Source organism: Paramormyrops kingsleyae, chromosome 1 (assembly GCF_048594095.1).
Source record: "Paramormyrops kingsleyae isolate MSU_618 chromosome 1, PKINGS_0.4, whole genome shotgun sequence".
NCBI classification, from domain to species: domain Eukaryota; kingdom Metazoa; phylum Chordata; class Actinopteri; order Osteoglossiformes; family Mormyridae; genus Paramormyrops; species Paramormyrops kingsleyae.
Window position 1 is genome coordinate 15,777,685 of NC_132797.1, and position 21,203 is coordinate 15,798,887.

The 21,203-nt window shown below is 47.0% G+C and overlaps 1 protein-coding gene across 3 annotated transcripts in view; it reads right to left on the reverse strand.

The window, feature by feature from the left end:
* Window positions 1–1,230: 1,230 nt before the first annotated feature.
* LOC111851234 (ras-related protein Rap-1b) overlaps window positions 1,231–21,203 on the reverse strand; it is a 38,485-nt gene continuing 18,512 nt past the window's right edge. For 2 of the 3 annotated variants that reach the window (XM_023825953.2, XM_023825971.2), the window contains exons 2-8: window positions 15,655–15,734; window positions 8,582–8,650; window positions 7,911–7,967; window positions 6,310–6,450; window positions 4,862–5,005; window positions 3,648–3,763; window positions 1,231–2,794 (exon numbers count right to left, since the gene is read on the reverse strand). In XM_023825953.2, the coding sequence (XP_023681721.1) occupies window positions 3,677–3,763; window positions 4,862–5,005; window positions 6,310–6,450; window positions 7,911–7,967; window positions 8,582–8,650; window positions 15,655–15,711 (555 nt within the window). In that variant the 5' untranslated portion in view covers window positions 15,712–15,734 and the 3' untranslated portion in view covers window positions 1,231–2,794; window positions 3,648–3,676. Of the gene's footprint in view, window positions 2,795–3,647; window positions 3,764–4,861; window positions 5,006–6,309; window positions 6,451–7,910; window positions 7,968–8,581; window positions 8,651–15,654; window positions 15,735–18,001; window positions 18,226–21,203 lie in introns of those variants that run through there. The other variant, XM_023825962.2, reaches the window with a different exon arrangement.

Below are 21,203 nucleotides of genomic sequence, written 5' to 3' on the forward strand. Positions count from 1 at the left end.
TCTCACCAAGGCAAATCATGTGGTTTCCCCCTTTTGGCCTTAAACTCTGATGGCCTACTTGTCATTGTGAAAAACAGAGTTTTTAACCTGTCCTTCAATACCTACCATCCCTATTAACAAACAAGCTCAGAGGTGGGGTGTTCTGCACTCCTGGGATCTTTGCTTTTCCGGCAAACATTCCCTCGTAGATCCCTGGTAACACATCACTCCTCTTCCAGTTTGACCCTCTCACGGATGCTGCGGCCTCGGCTGTCTAATGAATAAATCTTGTGTGTCCACAGAGGGATCCATGCCAATGAAATGCTTCTTCTTTCGGAAACATTACACTCACACTTCCCCTGGGGTAGGAATCTAGGGTGAAGGGGCTGCCTTTGGAGGGCTTGCAACCTAGGCTGTGGGGTGAGGTTACATGGGGTCATTCCCACAGGTTTACCAGACCACACTGTTTTCCATTGGACAGAAATGTATAAAACTTAAAATGCAACAGAATCCCAGATTCATAATCTCCATCTCAGCACCAGGTATTTCCATGAATACAGAGTCGAATGTAAAGTCTGTGCAGCGATCGCATGCAGTCGCAGGTAATGCTGCTGTCAATGCAAGAGTAACACCGCTGAAAAACTGCCCCCTCACATATTTTCTAAATGTCTGGTCATTGCTAAAGTGTTGATTTGGGTTTATATAAATACTGTGTATGAATATACAGTGTTTATATATTTAGGTTTGGTTCAGGGCTGGGGAAAAAAACACAGCATTAAATAGAGATGCTTAGTTCCTTAAGAGTTTCCTGTAAACGAAGTATCTCTGTCATTTGTATTCAGATTCTGTCCTGTCACAGCTGTTCAACACCATGTACAATAAAACACCGGATGAATGAGATGCAGGATGGTCTGTATCTGTTCACACTGGCTACAAGCTTCAGTGAGCATTAACAGTGGGGGGTGGGAGAGATACTGAAGGAGAGAGAGAAGACGTACAAGACAAGCTTTAAACAGAGAGAGAGCGCGATGTCTGATTCAGCACAAGGCAAAATGAATGGTTCCAGACTGGTAAACACACCTCACACCAATTATGGCCGAGACCCCCCCACACCAGCACTGCCCTAACTTTGCTCCTCGTGGCCTCTGTTCCACTCAGCTACTTCTCTAACCAGCCAGCAGCACAGTGAGCACGTGGCCAAGCGCCCGGCCGGCCGACACGGTACAGCAAAGATGCAGCCGCACGCTGACGTCACCGAGAGCCCTTGCATGGCAATCCAATTTATTGAACTACAGATGCTCGGTTATACAAAATTGCACCACTTTTAATTAAGGCTTTTTAGTTAACATTTGGCCACCTCAAAAAGCAGACGCTGCATTTCAATTGATGTGACTCTGCACGCGGACTGAGACTGTTTTCACATCCAGGAGTTTGCTTCAATGCATACATAGCGACAAGGCATTCTTTAAATTATTCAGCAGAAGTCACGAAAAGAGAAAGGAGAGAAAAAAAAAAAAAACACCAAAACAAACTTGCAACTTTCTCCCCCTCGCATGGGTAACTGGGGTAACTTGAGCGTTCTTTTGATAAAGTTACCGACAATCACTACTGAGGAACCCACACTCTTCCACCAAGAGACATCTTAGATCAAAATATTACACAGGAGACACACTAACAGGCAAGTACTGACTAGACCCATTATTTTGTTTCTATACCCTCAATTTACAGATTCATGAACAAGCAGCATGGGGATGGGGGGGGGGGGGGTACAGTGACAATCTACAGTGACTGAAGCGCCAAGGGTGACTTAAACATAATTTTATTATTTTTTTTTTTAATAAAAGCCTCATTTTAAAATATATACTTCCCGTTGTCGACCAGGGATTCTGTCAAGACAGATGTGACAATTGGTCTAACCTGTGAGATCCCAAAATAGATTTAAAAAAAAAAAAGAAGAAAAAAAAAAGGTCGAGAGCTGAGGCAAGAGTTAGCAAAATCGGTTTGGACACGCTACAGTACTTTGGTCTCATGGCAGACTGCCCCATCCTCTTGGCTAGAACCCCCCTTTGTAAACCCCCACTGTACAAACGTTTCTGTAAAAAAAAAAAATAATTAAAAAAAAAAAAAACAATAAAATGGATGCTCTGATTTCTCTTCTGTTCTAAAAGAAAACAAATATTTGAAGGCAACAGATTGGACTAGACAGAATACAACCATGACAGAAAACCATTAATTTTAACCACTGGTTATCCTAAAATAAAATCATATTATTAGCTGTTGCAACGTAGCAAGTTGGCAGAGTGAGATCAACTATTAAAAGGAAAGAACATGGAGGAAAATGGAAATGGGAAATAAAGATACAATAACCAAAGGAGGAGCTGAGTTAGTTGTATGAAACAGGCTATATAGGCGCTCTTTGGACTTTTCCTCTTAATAAAACAGTGGTGTTTTTAAACATTACGTCATCACGGCTGCCAGTGCAGGTGCCTAGCAACCCACACAGTTGTCAGGCTCCAGTCTCTCGTTCACAATGGCGTAGGGAGGAGAGCGCGTCCTCTGTTAGCAATAATACTGTGTGTAGCTTCTGGGCCGTTTTTCAGTTGCATACAGTTAGAAGATGTAAGAAACGATCTGGTCTTGCGACGCTGGAGGGCGATTAGGGTTATCGATGTGCAAAAACCGACGTGGTAGCTTCGAATCCGGTCGTTGGTTTCTTCTGTTAAAGGGTGTCACCACACAGGGAAGTCCGCTGGACATTAGGTTTTAGTGAAGTTGGAATGCTGGCACTGCTTGGGGAGGCAGCGGACGATCAGACCTGCGGGGGGGGGGGGGGGGGGTCGGGGAGAGAGCGTCAGCACGCGGCTACCACTACCTGGACAGGGTGGGAAAACGTATTGGGGAGGAAGCAAGCAGACAGGTCATTTAAATAGTACCTTTGAAGAAAGTGTCAAACTGCTTCACAGGAAATGAAGATATTCAAACATCAATAATAGGGCTGTCTGTACAGCCCTGTAAGTTTTCAGATGCCACACTGCTGGCTGATCTAATGTCCATGGACAGACTGTTCTATGTCCAAGAGCAGAGATTGCAAAAGCTCTTTCGGGCCGGGTCTTAAACTTGGACCTGAAGAACAACTCAGAAGACCTGAGTGTCCCGTTTCCTGAGTGTGGGGTCACAAGGTCATGGATATAAGTGGTGCCTGATTAAGAGCCTTAAAAGTCCTAGAATTTACTCGGAGCAAGTCCAAACAGGATAGATGTGTGATCTACAGCTGGTTCTGCTTAAACCAAATCTCATTTTGAAGAACAGAATTTAAAATACAGGCCTATGGGAGGCCCCTTCATTTTGGGCTTGGGAAACAAAAGGAGTCGATCCGCCGGGTTTTGTGGCCTGGGGACATGGAGCAAACTGTCCCAGACGCTGAGTCAGGCCACAAAGCCACTATTAGGAAGCATCACAATACGGTGAAACCGAGCAGGTCCTACAGAACAGCAGGAGCAGGGAGGGAGCATTCTAGTCTGCAGTGACAGAGCGGCGTAATGACATACTCAAGAACTGATTCATTAAAAAAAAAGCTACAGGGTTTAACAGTTTCAGTTGTGCAGATACTGGGGCGCCTTAAGTTAGGCCATCTGCAGTGCAGTGCGGTGCAGTGCAACCCCACCCACCTGGCTCAGAGCACTGGCATGCTCCGTCATTAGAGCAGCTGGCAGGTGGACTTTTTGCGCGCCTTTCCCGGTACTGGGGTTTTCCTGTTGATTTGCCGAACCAGGTCATAGAAGATCTATAGGGAAATCAATTCATATGATCCGATCAGTCAAACAGGGAGGGACAAGGGATGGGGGGGGAACACAAAAACTAAAGCTCCAAGTACTGATTTGATTATGATTCTTTACACAAGAGCACAGCAGAGTAGATCACGACTGCTTTTGTTGCAGAAAGAAATACGATGCTCACTGGTGACGATGCAGTGCGACAGTGGTTTTATGGAGCTGGGGCCACAGCCCGCACAGGATTATGGTTGGGGGGGGGCAGGCGAGCTCCTTTAGGTAGTAGGGGGTTCCCTTCCGAAAGGCCCCAGCTCAAACATCATGCTTCCCCCACCCTGACCTGGTTACTCATGTTGACAGCAGACCCTCGACAACAAACCGGCCTCTGTGCCACACTGGCAGGTGACACGGGCCACATGGGGGACGTCGCTGCCTGCCGTAGAGTGCCCCCCCCCCCCCCCGCACCGTGTGCTCGGACAATGGCAGGCCTTCACGGTGGCTCACACGTGACGTGGACGCAGCCCTGTCTGACTGCGGCTCACTGAGTGTGGGTAGCCACTCATGGATGGGCTGCGGAAACAGGGTCCCCAAGAACGCTGCATGTCTTATGAAACTGGGCTCTGGGTTCGGGGTCTTCAAACCACAGACATGCAAACAGTTTGTTTTGTGCAAACTGCCTACAGCACCAGTGTCCCCTAAACTGCTGCACAAATCAGCCGTTTACAATAACTCCTTTATTATGACAGGCTAAATACAAGGGAAGGTTTGTTCAGCTTATTGGCTAAAAAAACCCTAAAGATGCGTTATCTAAGCTTGGGAATTCACAATAATTCTCACCAACTCATCCTTCACCCTAAACACAGCCAGAAGCACCAAATATTAGCCGTGGAGTTCATACTGTTTGAAGGATGCAGGGAAAAAAAATAATAAAAATCAGCAATGATATTGCGTTGGATTCTGCTCTTAATGTGTCACATCTTGCCAAAATATCTCTGACCTTGTTTTTAACTGCTAGATGAGGCCTAGTGTCCCAGAGCACAAAGGGTACAGCTGAGGAGTGGCTGGAGTGGTGAGGCGCCTTTGGCGGAGACGGCTGGGGAGGAGGGTGTTACCTCGTTGACATTAATCTTGGATTTGGCAGAGGACTCCAGGAAGGCGCAGCTGCTCCACTGACGCGCCAGGTTCTGGCCCTGTTCCTTGCCCACCACTCGCTCTTCCTCCAGGTCACACTTGTTACCCACTAGGATCATGGGAACCTGACAAGAAAAGGCAGTGGGGGGGGGGGGGGGGGTGAGCCCACACGGACTGTGGCACAAGGCTCCCGTTAACCTGGCGGCTGTGCCCGCTTGCGGGTCACGCGCCGCAGTCCGCGTGGGATGCACCGGTACACAGCCAGACACAGAGTCTCTGGCTGCGATCACCGCGCTCTTCGTGAAGCCTTGGCTAGCAGAAAACCTACGCGTCACATGTGATGAACATGACTGTATACCAACATGGAGGATTTATAAAAAGTCTTCATCAACTGAGAAACCCAGCTGCTTAATTCAAAACAATAATTCACCATCCTCTCCCTGCTGCTTGTCACTCTGAGGAACACCCAGAGTTGTGCAAACAGAAAGATTAGCATTTCTAAAAAGTTCAAAAGTTCATGTTTGTTATATATTCAGTTTGCTGTTGGGAATGAGAACCGTTGGCAATTACTGTTCTGAGCTGCAGTGGGTATGTAAAACCGACCCAGCGCAGCCAATCAGCTTTACGGGCCTTTGCGAACGGGAATGCAGCACCAGTCTCTGGCTCTGTTAGCTGAACAAAGCCGCTGAATTTTACCTCACTATGTTTAAGTCCCACAGTTATTTGGGTGAACACTGTCTTCAGTCCGCCATACTGAAATACGAGCTGTTCACCAAACCTTGCAATTTCTAACTGCTAGCTGTTTGGCTTATTCAACTAAGGGAGCCAGATTTTGATGCGGCGACAGCTCCGGTGTTTGTTTCATAAAGAACCCATTGCTAATTCAAGATGATCTACTTTAAATGACATCATCAGTATCATGTGACGTGATATCTGACACTATGTATCCCCTTTGCAGTTATGAAAGGTATTTATTCATTTTCAAATTCCTCATTCAGTGTGGATGCCTGCAAGCACATATGAATTTCCTGCAAGCAAACAGGAAGTTATTAGATACAGAGGGCTCCAAGCACTCGTAAATCCCCGGAAACTGAACTGCTTGAGATAAGGTGCAGAGATGCTGTCTGGTACGGGATCCCAGTCAGGAAACATGGCAGGAAGGAGTTTGTTGAGCCGCTCTTGCGGGTTTGTTGAGCCGCTCTTGCGGGTAACAAGGAGTTTGTTGCGGGGAAGGAGTTTGTTCAGCCGCTCTTGTATGCACGTCCATGTCGCCACGCATTTCTGGTCAAGCGTGAACGTGGGGAGTGAACATGAGAGTGTAACGCTTGGACTAACTTTGGGTACACCTTCTGGAAGATTAATAAGCCCTGTGGGTCAACACGGGCAGCGGGGGTGGGGGTGGGTGCGGGGGTGGGTGCGGCATACTCACGTCATCAGTGTCTTTGACCCGGAGGATCTGCTCCCTCAGGTCCTGCAGGTCGTTGAAGGTCGATTGTGCCGTTATGGAGTAGACGAGGGCGAAGCCTTGCCCGTTTTTCATGTACAGGTCCCTCATGGCTGTGAATTGTTCCTGGATGGAGGCAGGACACCACACACTTTAAAATACTTAGATCATGTACATACATTGCAGATACACTTAGGTGTGACTCAACTCAGAGGAGGTGTATTATGTATTAATTCAATTTTTATATAGTGCATTTCACACTCAATACTTTCTGCAGCACCTCATAAGCCCCATGTGACGAGGAATCTGCAAGTGATTCGTCTGTCCATCACACAAGGTTCCATTTCCTTTCCCAATTCCCAACATCCCCAGGCCGTGGAAACAGGCTTGGCGATGGGGTCCTCCCCAGAGCGCCACAGTGACACACTGGGGATGAAACAGAGACCGACGACGCAGACCTGCCATCACAGTGATGGACTGTGTTTGACATCAACCTGCTTTGGCTCGCAGAATGTAATGAGATACATTTGAAAGGAAGCAGAAACGTGATGTAACACAAATGGGCTCCCTGCAGATCCCCCCCCCCCCCCCCAACTTAACAAGCCCACGGATCTCTCGATCAGATCTAAATAAAGATTTAATATTTGAACAATGCAGAGAGGCTTGTGACAACTTCAGAACTCATGTCTATAATAAAGACTTGACCTCAGACTCCTCCAAAATAAAATGCTGGGTGATTACTGCTGAACCACAATTCTGTATAAAAAGGTCTTCACTTGTTACTAAACCCCCCTTTCAAGATCATCTAATATGGCGAAAATCTTAATTCTGCATGGCGACAGCGAAAATGGCTGAAAATCAAGGCGGCAGATTATCCGATTATTATCCCCAGACCTAGCACCAGGTTGGCTGTAGCTCATTAAAGGCGGAGACAGCTTAACTGCCGACCTGCACCATGTGGAATGATGGGGTGCTCTCGCTTTCAGTGGGTGTAAATAACCGTTGTCGTGGGATACAGAGATGTGTCCCCCTGCTCGGCCGTGCCGTGACCAGCCTGTGACGCACAGTACTGCTGCTGTTCACAGGCCTCGTTTTCCAGAACAAACAGGTTAAGAGCAGGTCGGGCCCCAGGAATGATTAACAGCTCTGAATGTGAGCTGTGTGTTTAGCCCCCTCCTAGCCATGGGGGGGGGGGGGGGGGGGGGGGGGGGGCGTGGCCTGGCAGGATGATACTGGCTGGCTGGCTGGCTGGGGGGGGGGGGGTAATTCCACCACTCAGGCCTCTATCACCACCCCCCCCCCCCCACCCACCCGCCACGATGTCACACACAGCGAAAGCAGCTTCTGGCCTTCACTGGTGGCTTTGCTCACTTCTGGCCAGCTGGGCCACAGGAAGTGAAGGGCTCTCCCCTGGCGGCTGGAGCCGGAGGCAGCGCGTTTCCCCTTCCGCTTCCCTGCATGCGGCGCACCCCCCCCATCCCCTTACCGTCCCTCCCCCCCCATCCCCTTACCGTCCCTCCCCCCCCATCCCCTTACCGTCCCTCCCCCCCCATCCCCTTACCGTCCCTCCCCCCCCATCCCCTTACCGTCCCTGCCGTGTCCAGGATCTCCAGCATGCACTGCTGTCCATCCACTTCCACTTGCTGCAGGGAACACGAACACAAGCCATTAGCCACACACAGGGGCAGAGGGACCTCACCAAACCCTCACATTCGCTCATCAAACCCGCAGACATGCCCCACGTTATACCTGACCACAGAAGGCTTCCCAGTAAGGACTGCACAAGGGGCGGAGCCTATACCAGAATGGGCGGGGCTACACTAGAGGGGGAGGAGGCTGTGCTGGGTCTGACACTGGATGGCACGAGGCCTGCGTGAGGCATTGCGGCTGAGAGATAATCCCGCATTCTATCACACTAAGGGTATCTCCAGTCAGTACCTCTAATTACATTACAGAACTATGCAGGGCACCATAATTATATAATGACTCGCAATAATTCACCACCAAGGCTAATTATTAATCATAATACACATATTAAAACAGCAGGGATCATAGGTGGGGGGAGACACCGCGGCATTCAAGCCCTTGTTTCCATTATGAGTCGGATCGCTGTCTGGGGTCCCCCCGCCCTGACAAACTTTAATGCTCCCCCTGCTGTGCTCTGTAACCATGGTGACAGAAAGGAGACAGCCCAGAATGCTGTGCCAGCGCAGCGGCATTTGGGGGGATGGCTGTCGGTTATGCAGGGCGGGCTTACCTTTCTGTAAGAGTCTTCTATTGTTGGGTCATATTTTTCAACAAATATCCCCTGAACAAACTGTACAGTCTGTGAATAAAAAGGAAAAAATAATTACTGATAGGAAGACAAAAGGAGAGAAACACCTTCACGTGTAAGGATACGGACCAATTACTCTTAGAAATTCAACTTCTGGCCACCTTCTGTAGTGAACTTCAATAATCAGTCATGGCAAGACTTTTCTGAGGAAGTCAGTGATAAAATCTGAGGTGGGGGGGGGGGGGCATGCACTCCCATCCCCTGAACGCCATCTTCAGAGAAGCTATAGGTCATTCGGAGAACAAACCGATAAAAGCGGAACACAAAAAGGAGACAGACTGAAACCTCAAATCATGCTGGTGGCATCGATAGCTGGAACTGGACCACGCTGCACCGTCTGACTCAATCCAGTACACCCCCCACACCCCCCACCACGAGTACCAACAGGGACAGCCAACAGCAGCGGTTAAGCAGAAGCCTCAAAACACAAAACATAAAATAAAGATGCTCTAGTCAACCTCCTGTTTAAATTGCATGATCCATTTATAAAAATGGCACAAATGCCAAAAGCAGCACTAGAGTGCTCTCAGGCTACTTGTGGCGCTTTTCTACTGGCATACAAGAACCGAGCTGTACCACGAAGTTACAACGTGGTTCCAGCTGGCTTCAGTTTTCCACTGCAGATGGGTCGGCTCGGTAAAGGCGTTGCTGAGTTTGGTGAGCAACAGCAACGTAAAACTGAAGAGACTCTTACCTACTGTTCACATGGTGTACATCATGATTTAGTTCATGCTAATTTCCTAGCATATCTGAGAATCGCTGTGTTATGCTAGCATCAAACACTAGCGGAATTAGCATGCCCTTGCGTAAATTTGCAGCATGAATCCATTCCATTGAGCTGTTCTATAGTACTTTAAGTAGGGGGGTTCAAGTTTCGATTTATCGGAAATGCATCAATACATCGTGATGTGCGATACTAATGATAATGAATAAAATGTAGAAAGTAACCTTATTTACTTTAGATAACCCATGTTCAGAACACATATCTCTGTGCATTTCGACCAATCAGAGGGTGGTGACAGCCAGCTTGGATCGGTCATGCTTTTGGTCCTGCTAGCAGGCAGGTCCACCTCAGCGTGGGTATAGCTCAAGTACAGCTCACATACTTCGCAATGGAAAGCTGCCAGTTTGCGGTACGGCTCAGTTCTCGGTGGCAGTGGAAAAGCGCCATTGGTGTGAAAATGCGTAATACACATATTTTAACTGCTGAGGGGAGAGACTATTAAAATAGGGATTTACTGCCAGGGCAGTGTAGCTGGCGATCTCTGAGGTGTGTCACAGACACCTCCTGGTACCAGAGCAAACGCGGACCCAGCAGGGCGACATTGAGGTTAAGTTCGAGGAGGCGCTGGGAGCCTGCAGAGACAGTGACGCGCCCTCCTCTGTCGCCCCTCCATGGCTGTGATAACGAACCGCTCAGAATGATCCTGCCCAAATGATTTAAAGGCAAAGGGTTGCATCCTGTGCTTGGGGTCCATGTTTGACTGGAAACTGCTACCGGCAGTAATCCCACATAAATATCCTCCAGAAGATAAAATCGATTCAAACAAATTGATTGGGAACCACTGTTTAAGTTTCATACCCCTATTGAGGAAGGAAGGAGAAAACAAAAACATAGAAACAAAAACTTGGGGAACTCGGCCTGAGAAGCACTTGTAATTTTTTTTGTCTGATGTTGCCGTCAGAGAGCAACAATAGTGCCCAAAGAAGAAGACTACAGCTTTGCTTGAAAGGCTGCCATCAACTCAGAGTTAATTTAGCTAATTATGCACGTGATTTAGAGTTTTACGCCATGTAATGTTGTCCACACAGCACAACCTAAAATCTATATAAACAGGTCATCGTGGGGGATACACATCTATATAGTCACCACATCAGATGTGCACTTTCTCCATACAGGAAACTATACAACTAAATTTCTTTCATCAACGTATTCTGTGTGATGTGGGTGGTGGGGGCACCATGTCCCACCCAGGCCCTGCAGCAGGCCCACAATGCTTGGGGGTGCAGAGGGAGACCCAATAAGCTGCATCTAGACCCTGCTTCCCCATCAGCTAATGCCAAGTTCACGTCATACGGCTGTCAAAGCTGTCAGATCGCTGTTTTGTTCACATTGCACAACTTGTCATGTAAAATTGGGACTCTTGATATCGATGTGGTTTACACACTGCGTGACTGATCAGAGATTGGGGGTTGAACCCCGATGAGTCCGTCTGGTCCCCAAACTGGGTTGTGTCACAAAAACAAATGCAACAAGTGACATGGGGAAATGACAATTCTATTAGTGTCACTGCACTACAGAGTGCACTACACACATTTTAATCAAATGACAACATATGATCTACATTTACAAACGCGCTGCAAATTAACCCTTGTATACATAGGAGATATTACATACCTCAGGTCTTTAGTGACCTGACATGCACACAGACACACATATCTCCATGTAACTCTAACCGTAATCTTTTATTGACTATCTCGCCCCTGAACACTAAGAACAGTCACCAAACAAACTGAAGTGTTTACGCCTTTTTAAGCACCTCTCCTGTGTTTCCCCTCACCCCAGGTTCTGCGCTCTCATTGGCTGTAGCGTTTTGCCGCACTCATTGACAGTCACAGTTGGGGTCACAGCACTTTTCACATTTCAGAATTTGGAATAGCTGACAGGTTGAGATATTTAGCCTGCTAGGTATCTGATGGGTGTCTGAGACACACCAGCGACTGTCAGGTTACGTTTTTGAACAGATCACAAACAGCAATTGAGCGACAATTTGCCAGTGCCAAGCAAACAGCAATTTGCCTCTGATCTGGGGCTGTTGTTGGCCATCTCCAAAAACCATCGGCGAGTGGAATATCAGGGGTTAAAATCATGTAGCGTGAACTTAGCATAAGGCCAACACCGGTCAATACTTCAACTCACACACGGGCCAGTGAGAAAAGGCTGGGTTGGCAGTGAAACACTTCAATCTTTAAAAAGCAGCTTCAATGTGACAGCTGCTTCATAGTCAAAACCAGATATAGATTTTCAGACCATCTGAAAGGAGGCTGTGACAGGCATTCTGGATTAATGCACATGACTGAAGATCCATCCGAATTCTGCACCATGGCATTAATGAAGAGGTCTGGAAGTACAGCCAGATGTCATCATAATACCCTTATCTTCTGAAACACATAGCACCTGTGAACCAGAAACACAGAACAAACAAGCCATTGTCTGGCGTCTACCTGCACCTCCTGAGTCAGCACACACACCACAGACCTGCACAACAGTCTTTCAAGAGCTATTGCTGCACTCCAATATAAAGTGAGAAGCTAATCATTCAGGCTACTTTTTCCAGTCTCTTCCCATCTCAAAGAAATCTGGGTTCTTTGCTTTAAGCTGAATTTTCACTGCTCTCCGGTGTTTGCGTGCTTGAATCTTAGGTGAGGGAACAAAAGCATGATAATTAAAACGAGCAGCTCAAGGGCTGATGAGAGGGACAGATCAAAGGAAGCAGTATCTCCATGCAAAACAGCTGTTTTCACATCATAAGTGGAGCTTAGAATTCTGCAGGAGGTCCTGAAGACACCAAGCAGCATGAGCAGACAGACTGTTTGCCTGCCTAAAATGGACACTGACACACACAGACAGTTCATAAATATGCCCATCACTGTGGGGAGTCTCCCTTAATTCCTATGGGCATAATCCTAATCTGGACTAATATTTCTAACCCATACCCAGGCCTAACTTGAACTATAAATAATCTAACAAAATACAAGATTTTTGGTTATTTTAGTTTTTGAGGAAAGCAGAGGGGAGACTGGCACAAAAGTCACTGGTGCTTAACATTATTTTTTTGATCACTCAACATAACATCCCAAACAGTAATCAGCTTAGTCCCTTTTACAAAGCAGTGCATCCACTCTGATCCACACACATATACAGGTCAGGCCCCATCCACACCCAAAAATAAATTGCACACCACTGAAATGTGAATACGTGCAAACATACATTCAAGCATATGGGCCCACCCCCTGGGCAATGCACGTGAATGTACACACTCACGTGTGGGGCTACATAAGATACTGCATACTCTGATGTTTAGCATCCAGTGTGTCCTTATGCTGGTGTGAACACTGGAGTGTGTCTAGAGCAGATTCCTAAAGGACAGGGTGAAAGCTGTTCTATCCAGAAATCCAGTTATCTGAAATCTCAGATAACTGAGGTTTCAGGGAAAAGCAAAGAAAAAAGAAAATCGTCATCAGGTCAGCAGTTCGGTCTGCCTGGATGAGCGAAGTCATGGGTTCAGAACAATGCTCAGGGAGGCCAGCTGTCCAGTGCTCAGTCAGGGCTCCTGCCCATCTGCCTGTCTGACAGACTCCACATGTGAACCCCATACCGCCCAGGGCACAGACCGTAATGGGATCCATGTGTGCAAGAACACGGCACTGCTTCCCAGGAGCTCCTGATCGACCCCCCTGCTGGCCAGGGAGCAGAACTGCACCTCAAGCAAGCAAATGAGCTGTGGTTTGATTAAGAGCCAAAACGCGTGCTTCATCCCCCTGCATCTTCATAGACAAGCCTGGGCAATTTCTGTGTCACTTGCCTAGAGGAGAGTAGAAACAAAACTCAGAAGGGTGGCTTCTGGGGCTGCGCCAGCAGAAAGGTGCAAAAAGGCTGAAAACGCAAACCTCCAGGACGCAACGGGAGGCGAGATCCGCATGGCTGCTGAAGCTGCCGGCCGGTTCTGGGCTTAAGGCACATAAAGAACAGGCTGTTCGCGAGAACACAGCTGAACGTTCACTCAGGGTTATTAGATATTGGAGATCTGCGATTCTTCACCCTTTCTGGCCCCTGATTCCCATAGTGAGCATTCTGTTAACCCACCGCCGCTGGATGTGTTCTCCGGGCCGCGTTCCCAAGCGGGGAAACGCCATCCTTTATGGAGCACACGCTCATGAGTCCCATTTCACCATCCAAGCCGCCCCGCCCTCCAATCGCGAATCAGCGTTTTAATCCTCAAAGTCACATTAGGCAATTAAAACAAATCAATTTAATTACAGAAACTATGGTATGTTTCCAACCCCAGTACAGCTCACTTCCAATTTATGACTTCAGTTGTTGAAGCCACTTGGCGCTGACGTCTCTGCTTAGGAAAGCCAAGTTCCTGACTGAAGAAGTGGGGGTGGGGATGCATCATTTAAACAGATAATTACCTTTTCCACCAACTATTAATGCTGCTGATTTCCCCCTGCCTCCAGAGGCACAGTCACCGAGAGGGCTGGAGTTTCAAGTCAGGCTGGTCACACACACACACACACACACACACACACACACACACACACACACACACACACACACACACACACACACACACACACACACACACACACGAGTCAAATAGTGGCAATCACTCATAAATGAAGAGTAAGTATTTCCATCACTGAGTACACAACAAACATGTGAAACTCCTCACATAGACCAGGGAGAAAAGCACCAGCCTCTTAAAATGCAAATGAGCTTTTACTGGATCACCATTTTATCATTTTAGCAGCAATGTCTGTACTATGACTATCATATCATTCATATTAAGCCCCTTCAGGGTGGCAGGAAAACATTGCCGAGAATAATATTCACCGAAAATTAATTTCCCGGCATTTTTATTTAATTTACTAGTTCCGTCCGGAAAACCCGTGTAATATCACAGATTAGTAGCTGAGGTTTATAGTCGTGAAGAGTAGTGCATTTTCATGCATATACAAGCAAACTGCAGATACTCACACTTGACTTTCATCACTGGTGTGGCCAGGACTGAACCGTACAGAATCCCGTAAAGTTCTGCAGTAATAACTACCAATTAGTGTTGCTCTTTGGACATACTTGCCACTTCTAGGCATGACACACAAGGACCAACCAAACAAAAATCACCAGGGAGACGAAACCTAGGTCACCAAAACCTAGCAAGCCCCAACCTCAAAAAGCTAACCATGCGGCTTGGGGCAGTTCACACTCACTAACTAAAGCTTCACGCCTCTATGGCTGTCGGCCAGAGCGGGACAACAAGCCCTCAGCGGGACGCCATACATGCAGGGCACCCAGCTCTGCTTCCCCATTATGCACTGCAGGCAGCTGCTGCTAATTAACTGGAGCCAGAGCTATAGGACGAGAGCAGCTCACAGGCTGAAGGTGAAGCTGTGTAGTGAACTACCTGCCACATTCGCGACCTCGTGCTCTGTGAGGATCGCTCTGTTACTGAGCAACTCATTGGGGGGGGGGACCTCACTACAACCATTCAGTCTGCAATGGCTCCACCCCCTCGAGCACAGAAAACAAGGCTCTGTGCATTGAGAGACCCCACCTACCAGTTTGTTATCCCTGGGTATTAAACGACTACGTGGCTGAGAGGCCGACACCTCAGACCAAAACACATGCAACCCCGTCGGGGCACAGAGCTAATGGGCGCTAAGCAGAGCCTCCGCAAAGATGGCCTCTTTGACCAGGACATCCCTGCATGTCCTCACTCTGCTGCACACAGAAGCACCACCCACCAACAGAAACCACACTATCCCATTGGTAGGCTTTATGAAACGTCCAATAGAGTCATTCCTATAAATTGGCAATAAATCTGTCCAGGGAAAGCCGGCAGGCCATCGTGAGCTGCGGTCCGTGAATGTGGCTCGTAAGGGGCGGCAGCAGCCATGTTTGTTAAAGTGACAGCGCAGAGACCTCTTTATGCTGAGCAGACATGAGTATAGAGTGGGGACATGGTGCCCCAGGGCAGCATGGAGGACACTCTGGGGGCAGCACGAGCCTGACAATGCTGTCACGCGCTAGAGGCGGATTCTCCCAGACCAGCTGCCCCAGAGGGCTTGAAGCCGAACAAAAAAAGCCACACGGCGCTAAACACTCCAACCTTCTGCTGTAGGTGCAGTGCTGCCAGGGTCATACAGCAGGGGGCATATCGCTAACCTGTCCCAAGCTAAGGGGCTGTAGAGAAGTGGTTAGGCAGACTTACCAAAGCTGATTTGCCGACACCTCCTGAACCGAGGACGACTAACTTGTATTCACGCATCGTGCAGAGCTTCCGGAATCAGCCTGTATGGAGACAAACATGGCAGGATGTGAGCAATAAACATAACCAGCAGTAAAAAGATATAGTGTAAAAAAGCATAGAACAAATAAGCATTGATATGGTCTTTGTGACCCCAGTATTCAGTCAGGCTACATTAGACAGGCATACACTGGAGCACAAAGGTGGACCAAACAGAACCTCTTAAAGGAGAGATCACCAACTCTGGTGGATAATGGTACACCAATGCCACCCATGGCTCAGGATTCATTTACACCAGCGCTCAGTTTGTTTCCCCAGTCCGGTCATTGTATTGTCCGTCTGCGTTTTGCCTGCCTTACCTGTAATTAAACCCCGTATTCCCCGATACCCTGACATCTGCGCCTTTGTCTCTGTTTCGTCTCCGCTCGGCCCAACAATATTATTATAATTAAACGTAATGGTTTATGATTAATATGAAAATAATGAACAAGAAATCTTTATTTTAAAATTAATTTTATTATATAATAAAAATTACTGTTACTGCCTATCATTGTCTAAATGTATTTTACTGTCTAAATATATGTATTCATTTAGTGTAAACATGCACGGTGCTATCATGGCGAATGCAAGGCTGAGACTGAAGCTTTACCCTTTGTTTCTGCTGAGAGACGTGCTGCGTGACTCATTTCCCCGCGAGTACAAGTAATCTTAGGTCGGCGTTCACGGTTTGACTTCTGAGATTCAGATCAAGCTCTAGGTAACTTTTTTTCGAACTGATTGGTTCGACTTTTAAGAAATTCGAGTTCCAATGAGTTCGAGAACTGAGGTACCACTGTACTTTAAAGGTCCGGTTTTAGTCGGACTAACACAACAATTTAATTTTCTTAGTGTGCATGTAAACGTACTGACTGACTGACACATCAGGTGAGTGCCACCTCAGGTCAGGCCAGAGAGAATTTTTTTATTTACGTTCTTTCATCACTGTTCTTAGCATAGAAACTATCAGTGATTACCAGAAGGTGACCTCCTACAAGCAAAACAGTGACAGCATTGGGGCGAACTAGCCTAAATCCAGCGGCAACGCCCCCCTGGGGCCGACCCTGCCATGGGACACCATGCCTCTCACAGAGGGGGTTTTCCTGCCATTGTTGGGTTGGTGGGGGGAGAGAAACACGGCAGGTTATTTACAGCCAGATATCATTCGACTGACAAGCAGGAGGGGAAACACCGGAAACAGAAAAGCGACCCTCCCGAAGGACGGCACCAAGGCGAGCGCGTGGGAAGGGGACAGAGCGAGAGGCAGGCCGACGTCACGGGGCGCGGGAGGCAGCCAGACGGGTGTGAACAGCGAGACCCATGTATCCAATGACAGCCCTGCCAGTCAGACAGACGGGAGAGCAGCTCACATTCTGCTTATCAGATGCAACCTGCAAATACGTTACTTTAAACTAGTGATGCACCGATAAGGAAATTTCTGGCTGATACCGATAGCAGATAGTCTGTCAGTTTTCAAAACAGTTTGGGAGGTTCTGCTTAAATAAGTTTAAAAGGGACACTCCACCCAAATAAATTAAAAAATAAAAATTACATTCCAAAAATACGAAAAGTATTTATGTCTTGGTAAGAAAATTACTAACATACAACATACAACTGTTATGTAATATTTAAACATAACAGTGAAAGGCTGGGAAAAAAATGGTAGCAGCTTTCAAAATATTTTTTGATTTCACGCTTCTGTACTGAATTTTCCTTTGCTATCAAACGATCGTGTGATTGACGGGCTACCTTTATTCAGCAGTACTGCAGCCTTCTTTACTGGAATGGATTTGTTTTTCCCAGAAACTTTTCATGCCATTCACTGTCTCGCCTTAAGGTGAGCAATCAAATTTGAGGTGTTGACATGTTTATTAGAAGATCCTGCTTGTGAAATTTTAGCAGAGCATTGTTTGCAAAACGCACTTTTAATAAACATCAAAACTATTCCACACAGCAGACATTATTCTGTTTAGTACACGGGCGTGCAAATCAATAGGGTCAACAAATTAAAGGGAAATTATCAGCAGTAAATATCGGCTCATTTTTAACCATCGGCTGATGGCCGATTGTTGCTATATCGGCTGGCCGATACAATGGGTGCATCTCAACGCACCGAGTCCGTACATAAAGCCTTCTGGCCCAACCGGCTGAGCATGTACAGCTACATAGAAAAAGAAAATTACTGCAAATGACACACAGATTGCTGCACGAGTCAAATGAACCCCAAAATACCATATATAATAGCCCATTAGGATAGGTTCTGTGGAACACTGACCTGTTCCACGCGACGTCCCTTCCAGCAGAAAGTTGGCAGGGACCCTGAGACGTTACACGGCTGTGTGCTCAGCCCCTGCTGCTTCACGGTGAGAAACCTTCCCGTCGCTCGGGACACTCCCACGCCACGTTCAGTCAGCTGATCGGTAAAACATACCGAGGTTGCATGCCGGATCACACAGCCGCGCGCCAACTGCACGCTTCGCTTCTGCTACACTCTGCGGCCCTCAGTACACAAACCGGAGGGCGTTCTCTCACAGGATGCTGCAGGCGTGGGCCCCGCCCTTCCTGTTCCGAGTGTGTCTTCGTATAAAATCGAAGACACCCGGAAAGTTGCCAAAAATACAGCAGCCGTGCAGCTGAGGGGCAGCAGTGCAGGTTCTCACATCAGGAACCTCTTACAGATAGAGGCCTAGGGGCTGGCATGTTGCTCTTCATCTACAACTGAAAAATAGAAGCCTGGTTTCTCCAATCACCAGGCTGCAGTTGCGCAAAACCTGGAGCTCTAGGGTTCAGCTGGACTGAAGAATGGCAAAAAGGACCCACCTCTAAATTAAACAATCACTATTAACCAAAAAGGGCCTCTTATGGATGGCGTGTGTATGAGCACCTCGTGGGAGCCGCTGCCCGCCGAAAAGGCTCCCTGGGTGACAGCTGAAGCTTTTTTGTTCCCAGGCCTCCAGCCCTGTCCCAGGCTGGGTTTGGTACAAACGAGTCATTATGGTACTGCCCGCTTGAGTGAGCTCAGTGCCGAGGCCTGACGTGGGGAAAACGCTGCACACACAGCTGCTATACAATCAGACCCTAGCAAGATAACTGTGTGGAGCCACCAAAAGAGCAGTGGCAAACCGTGTACAGCGAAAGCGTGACAGGGAACAGCGTGTCATTGACCCATATGGGTGATAATCACCATTAGTCCCCTAACTATACCAGCCAAGAAAATGTTGTTGTTATCTTCTCATGCTCAGTGGCTACTGTGGGCAGATACAGAACATTGCTGATGAGAGAGGGGGTGATAAGACGGTGTGGACAGTGAAGGTGAACGGGCGAGCCAGAGTGCCCTAGCTGGGAGCCCCACGCTGTCATCAGGACAAGTTAAGCACCGTGAGCTCTGACCTCAGGGGTTTCTGTCTCGGAGGAGTATGCAGAGAACGGAACAAGCACCCACCGTGCTGAACACCAGGGTCCCAGGACCACCGGGTAAGAGGGCAGGAAACCACGCAAGCATACTCAGTGTGGCCGGGAGGGGGGTAGGAACATTAGATCGTACGAGGAAGTAAACGGCAACCCTGAAAGGGAAGCACCTCAGGAATCTAAGACTCGCCTAGACCCTCTCAGTGTATCGTATTTCCGGTAATTTCAGTCACTTATCTGGCTGTTTAGCTTTGAAATGAGAGGCTGAGGGACCAGAGCCAGCTTGCTTCCAGATTCTTCAACTATAATAATAATCGATACTTTATAACACTACTTCAGGGAAATGAAAGTAAAAATAGATCAGGTTTATAATTCAAGCCACTTTAGACAAATGCTAAAGAAAGTATTTAATCACACTTCAGACTCGAAAGGGAAGGTTATAGGCAGCAAAAACAGAGCTTTTATGATGCTGAAGATCCAGCGCAGCTCAATGAGGCACACACGGATTTCAGGCTCATTAGCACTCAAGCCAAGGAAAATGGACAGCAATGTCAAAGCGATCCCCCCCCGAAACAAGGAGTGAAACCAAATCTACGGGCATCACACTGCTACAGTGAACCGTTACATTCAGGCTACAACTACAGTAATGATTACAATTTTTTTTCCCGCGAGTTTCCGAAAGAAAAAGGTAGTGTGGATGCAGATCTTATCAGTAGCATCGGAAAAGAAAATAGAAAAAAACTTCTGCGTTCACACTGCTCCGTGTAAAAGGCAAATGACGTAGCTTATGACAACACAAATAATTAGCTTTAGCATTTGTGCAATTGTATATATTGCATAAGAGTGGTTGTTAATGTATATACAGTGGTACCTCAGAACTCGAATTTAATTTGTTCAGAACTCCGGATCGAATCCAAAAAAAGTTCGAGTTGTGATCGAATTTTCCCCATAAGAAATAATGGAAAACCAATTAATTGGTTCCTGGCCCCAAAAAAATACATCTAAATATGTTTTTTTTTTTAAGCATTTTAACACAAAATGAACCGGATAAAACAAGAAGAGCATATACTGTACTAAACAAATCTAAGCACATTTATCAAAACAGTCATTTGTAAAGTAAGAAAATAAATGTATCCAAACAATGTGTAAAGTTAAAAAAAAAAAAACAATGTGTCCTGCCCCGATCGTCCACTCCTTCCGTGTGCCACGCCCCCTCGTTAACCCCGTGTAGAATCCCCGTGTGATCAGCTGTTTCTGGTTGTTGTCATTAGTCCTCTGTATTTCGTCCGCGTTTCAGTTTGTTTCCCCAGCCCGGTCATTGTATTGCCCGTCTGCGTTTTTTCTGCCTTACCCGTAATTAAACCCCGTATTCCCCAATACCCTGACGTCTGCGTCTTTGTCTCCGTTCCGTCCCTGCTCGGCACGACAATATTAATATAATTAAATGTATTAATGGTTTATTATTAATATTAAAATAATTAATAAGAAATCTATTTTTAAATGCATTTTATAATAATAATAATTAGTGTTACTGTCTATCATTGTCTAAATGTATTTTTACTGTCTAAATATATGTATTCAGCTTGTGTAAACATGCACAATGCTATCACAGTGAATGCAAGGCTGAGACTGAAGCGTTACCCTATGTTTCTGCTGAGAGATGTGCCACGTGACTCATTTCCCCGCATGTACAAGTTCTTTTAGGTCGGCATTCACGGTTTGACTTCTGAGATTCAAATTGAGTTCTAGGTAATTTTTTTCCCGAACTGGTTGGTTCGACTTCTAAGAAATTTGAGTTCTAATGAGTCTGAGAAGTGAGGTACCACTGTATTTGACATTCTTCATTTGCACATTTAACCAAAGCTTTTTACAATATATTTTTAGAAGTGGCGTACTTTATATTTTATTTGTTAGTTGTAGTTCGAGTGCATGTCATTGGCATATTTTTTGTGGTGCAGTGGTTAGCACTGTTGCCTCACACCTCTGGGACCAGGGTTTGAGTCTCCGCCTAGGTTACGTGTGTGGAGTTTGTATGTTCTCCCCATGTCGTCGTGGGGTTTCCTCCAGGT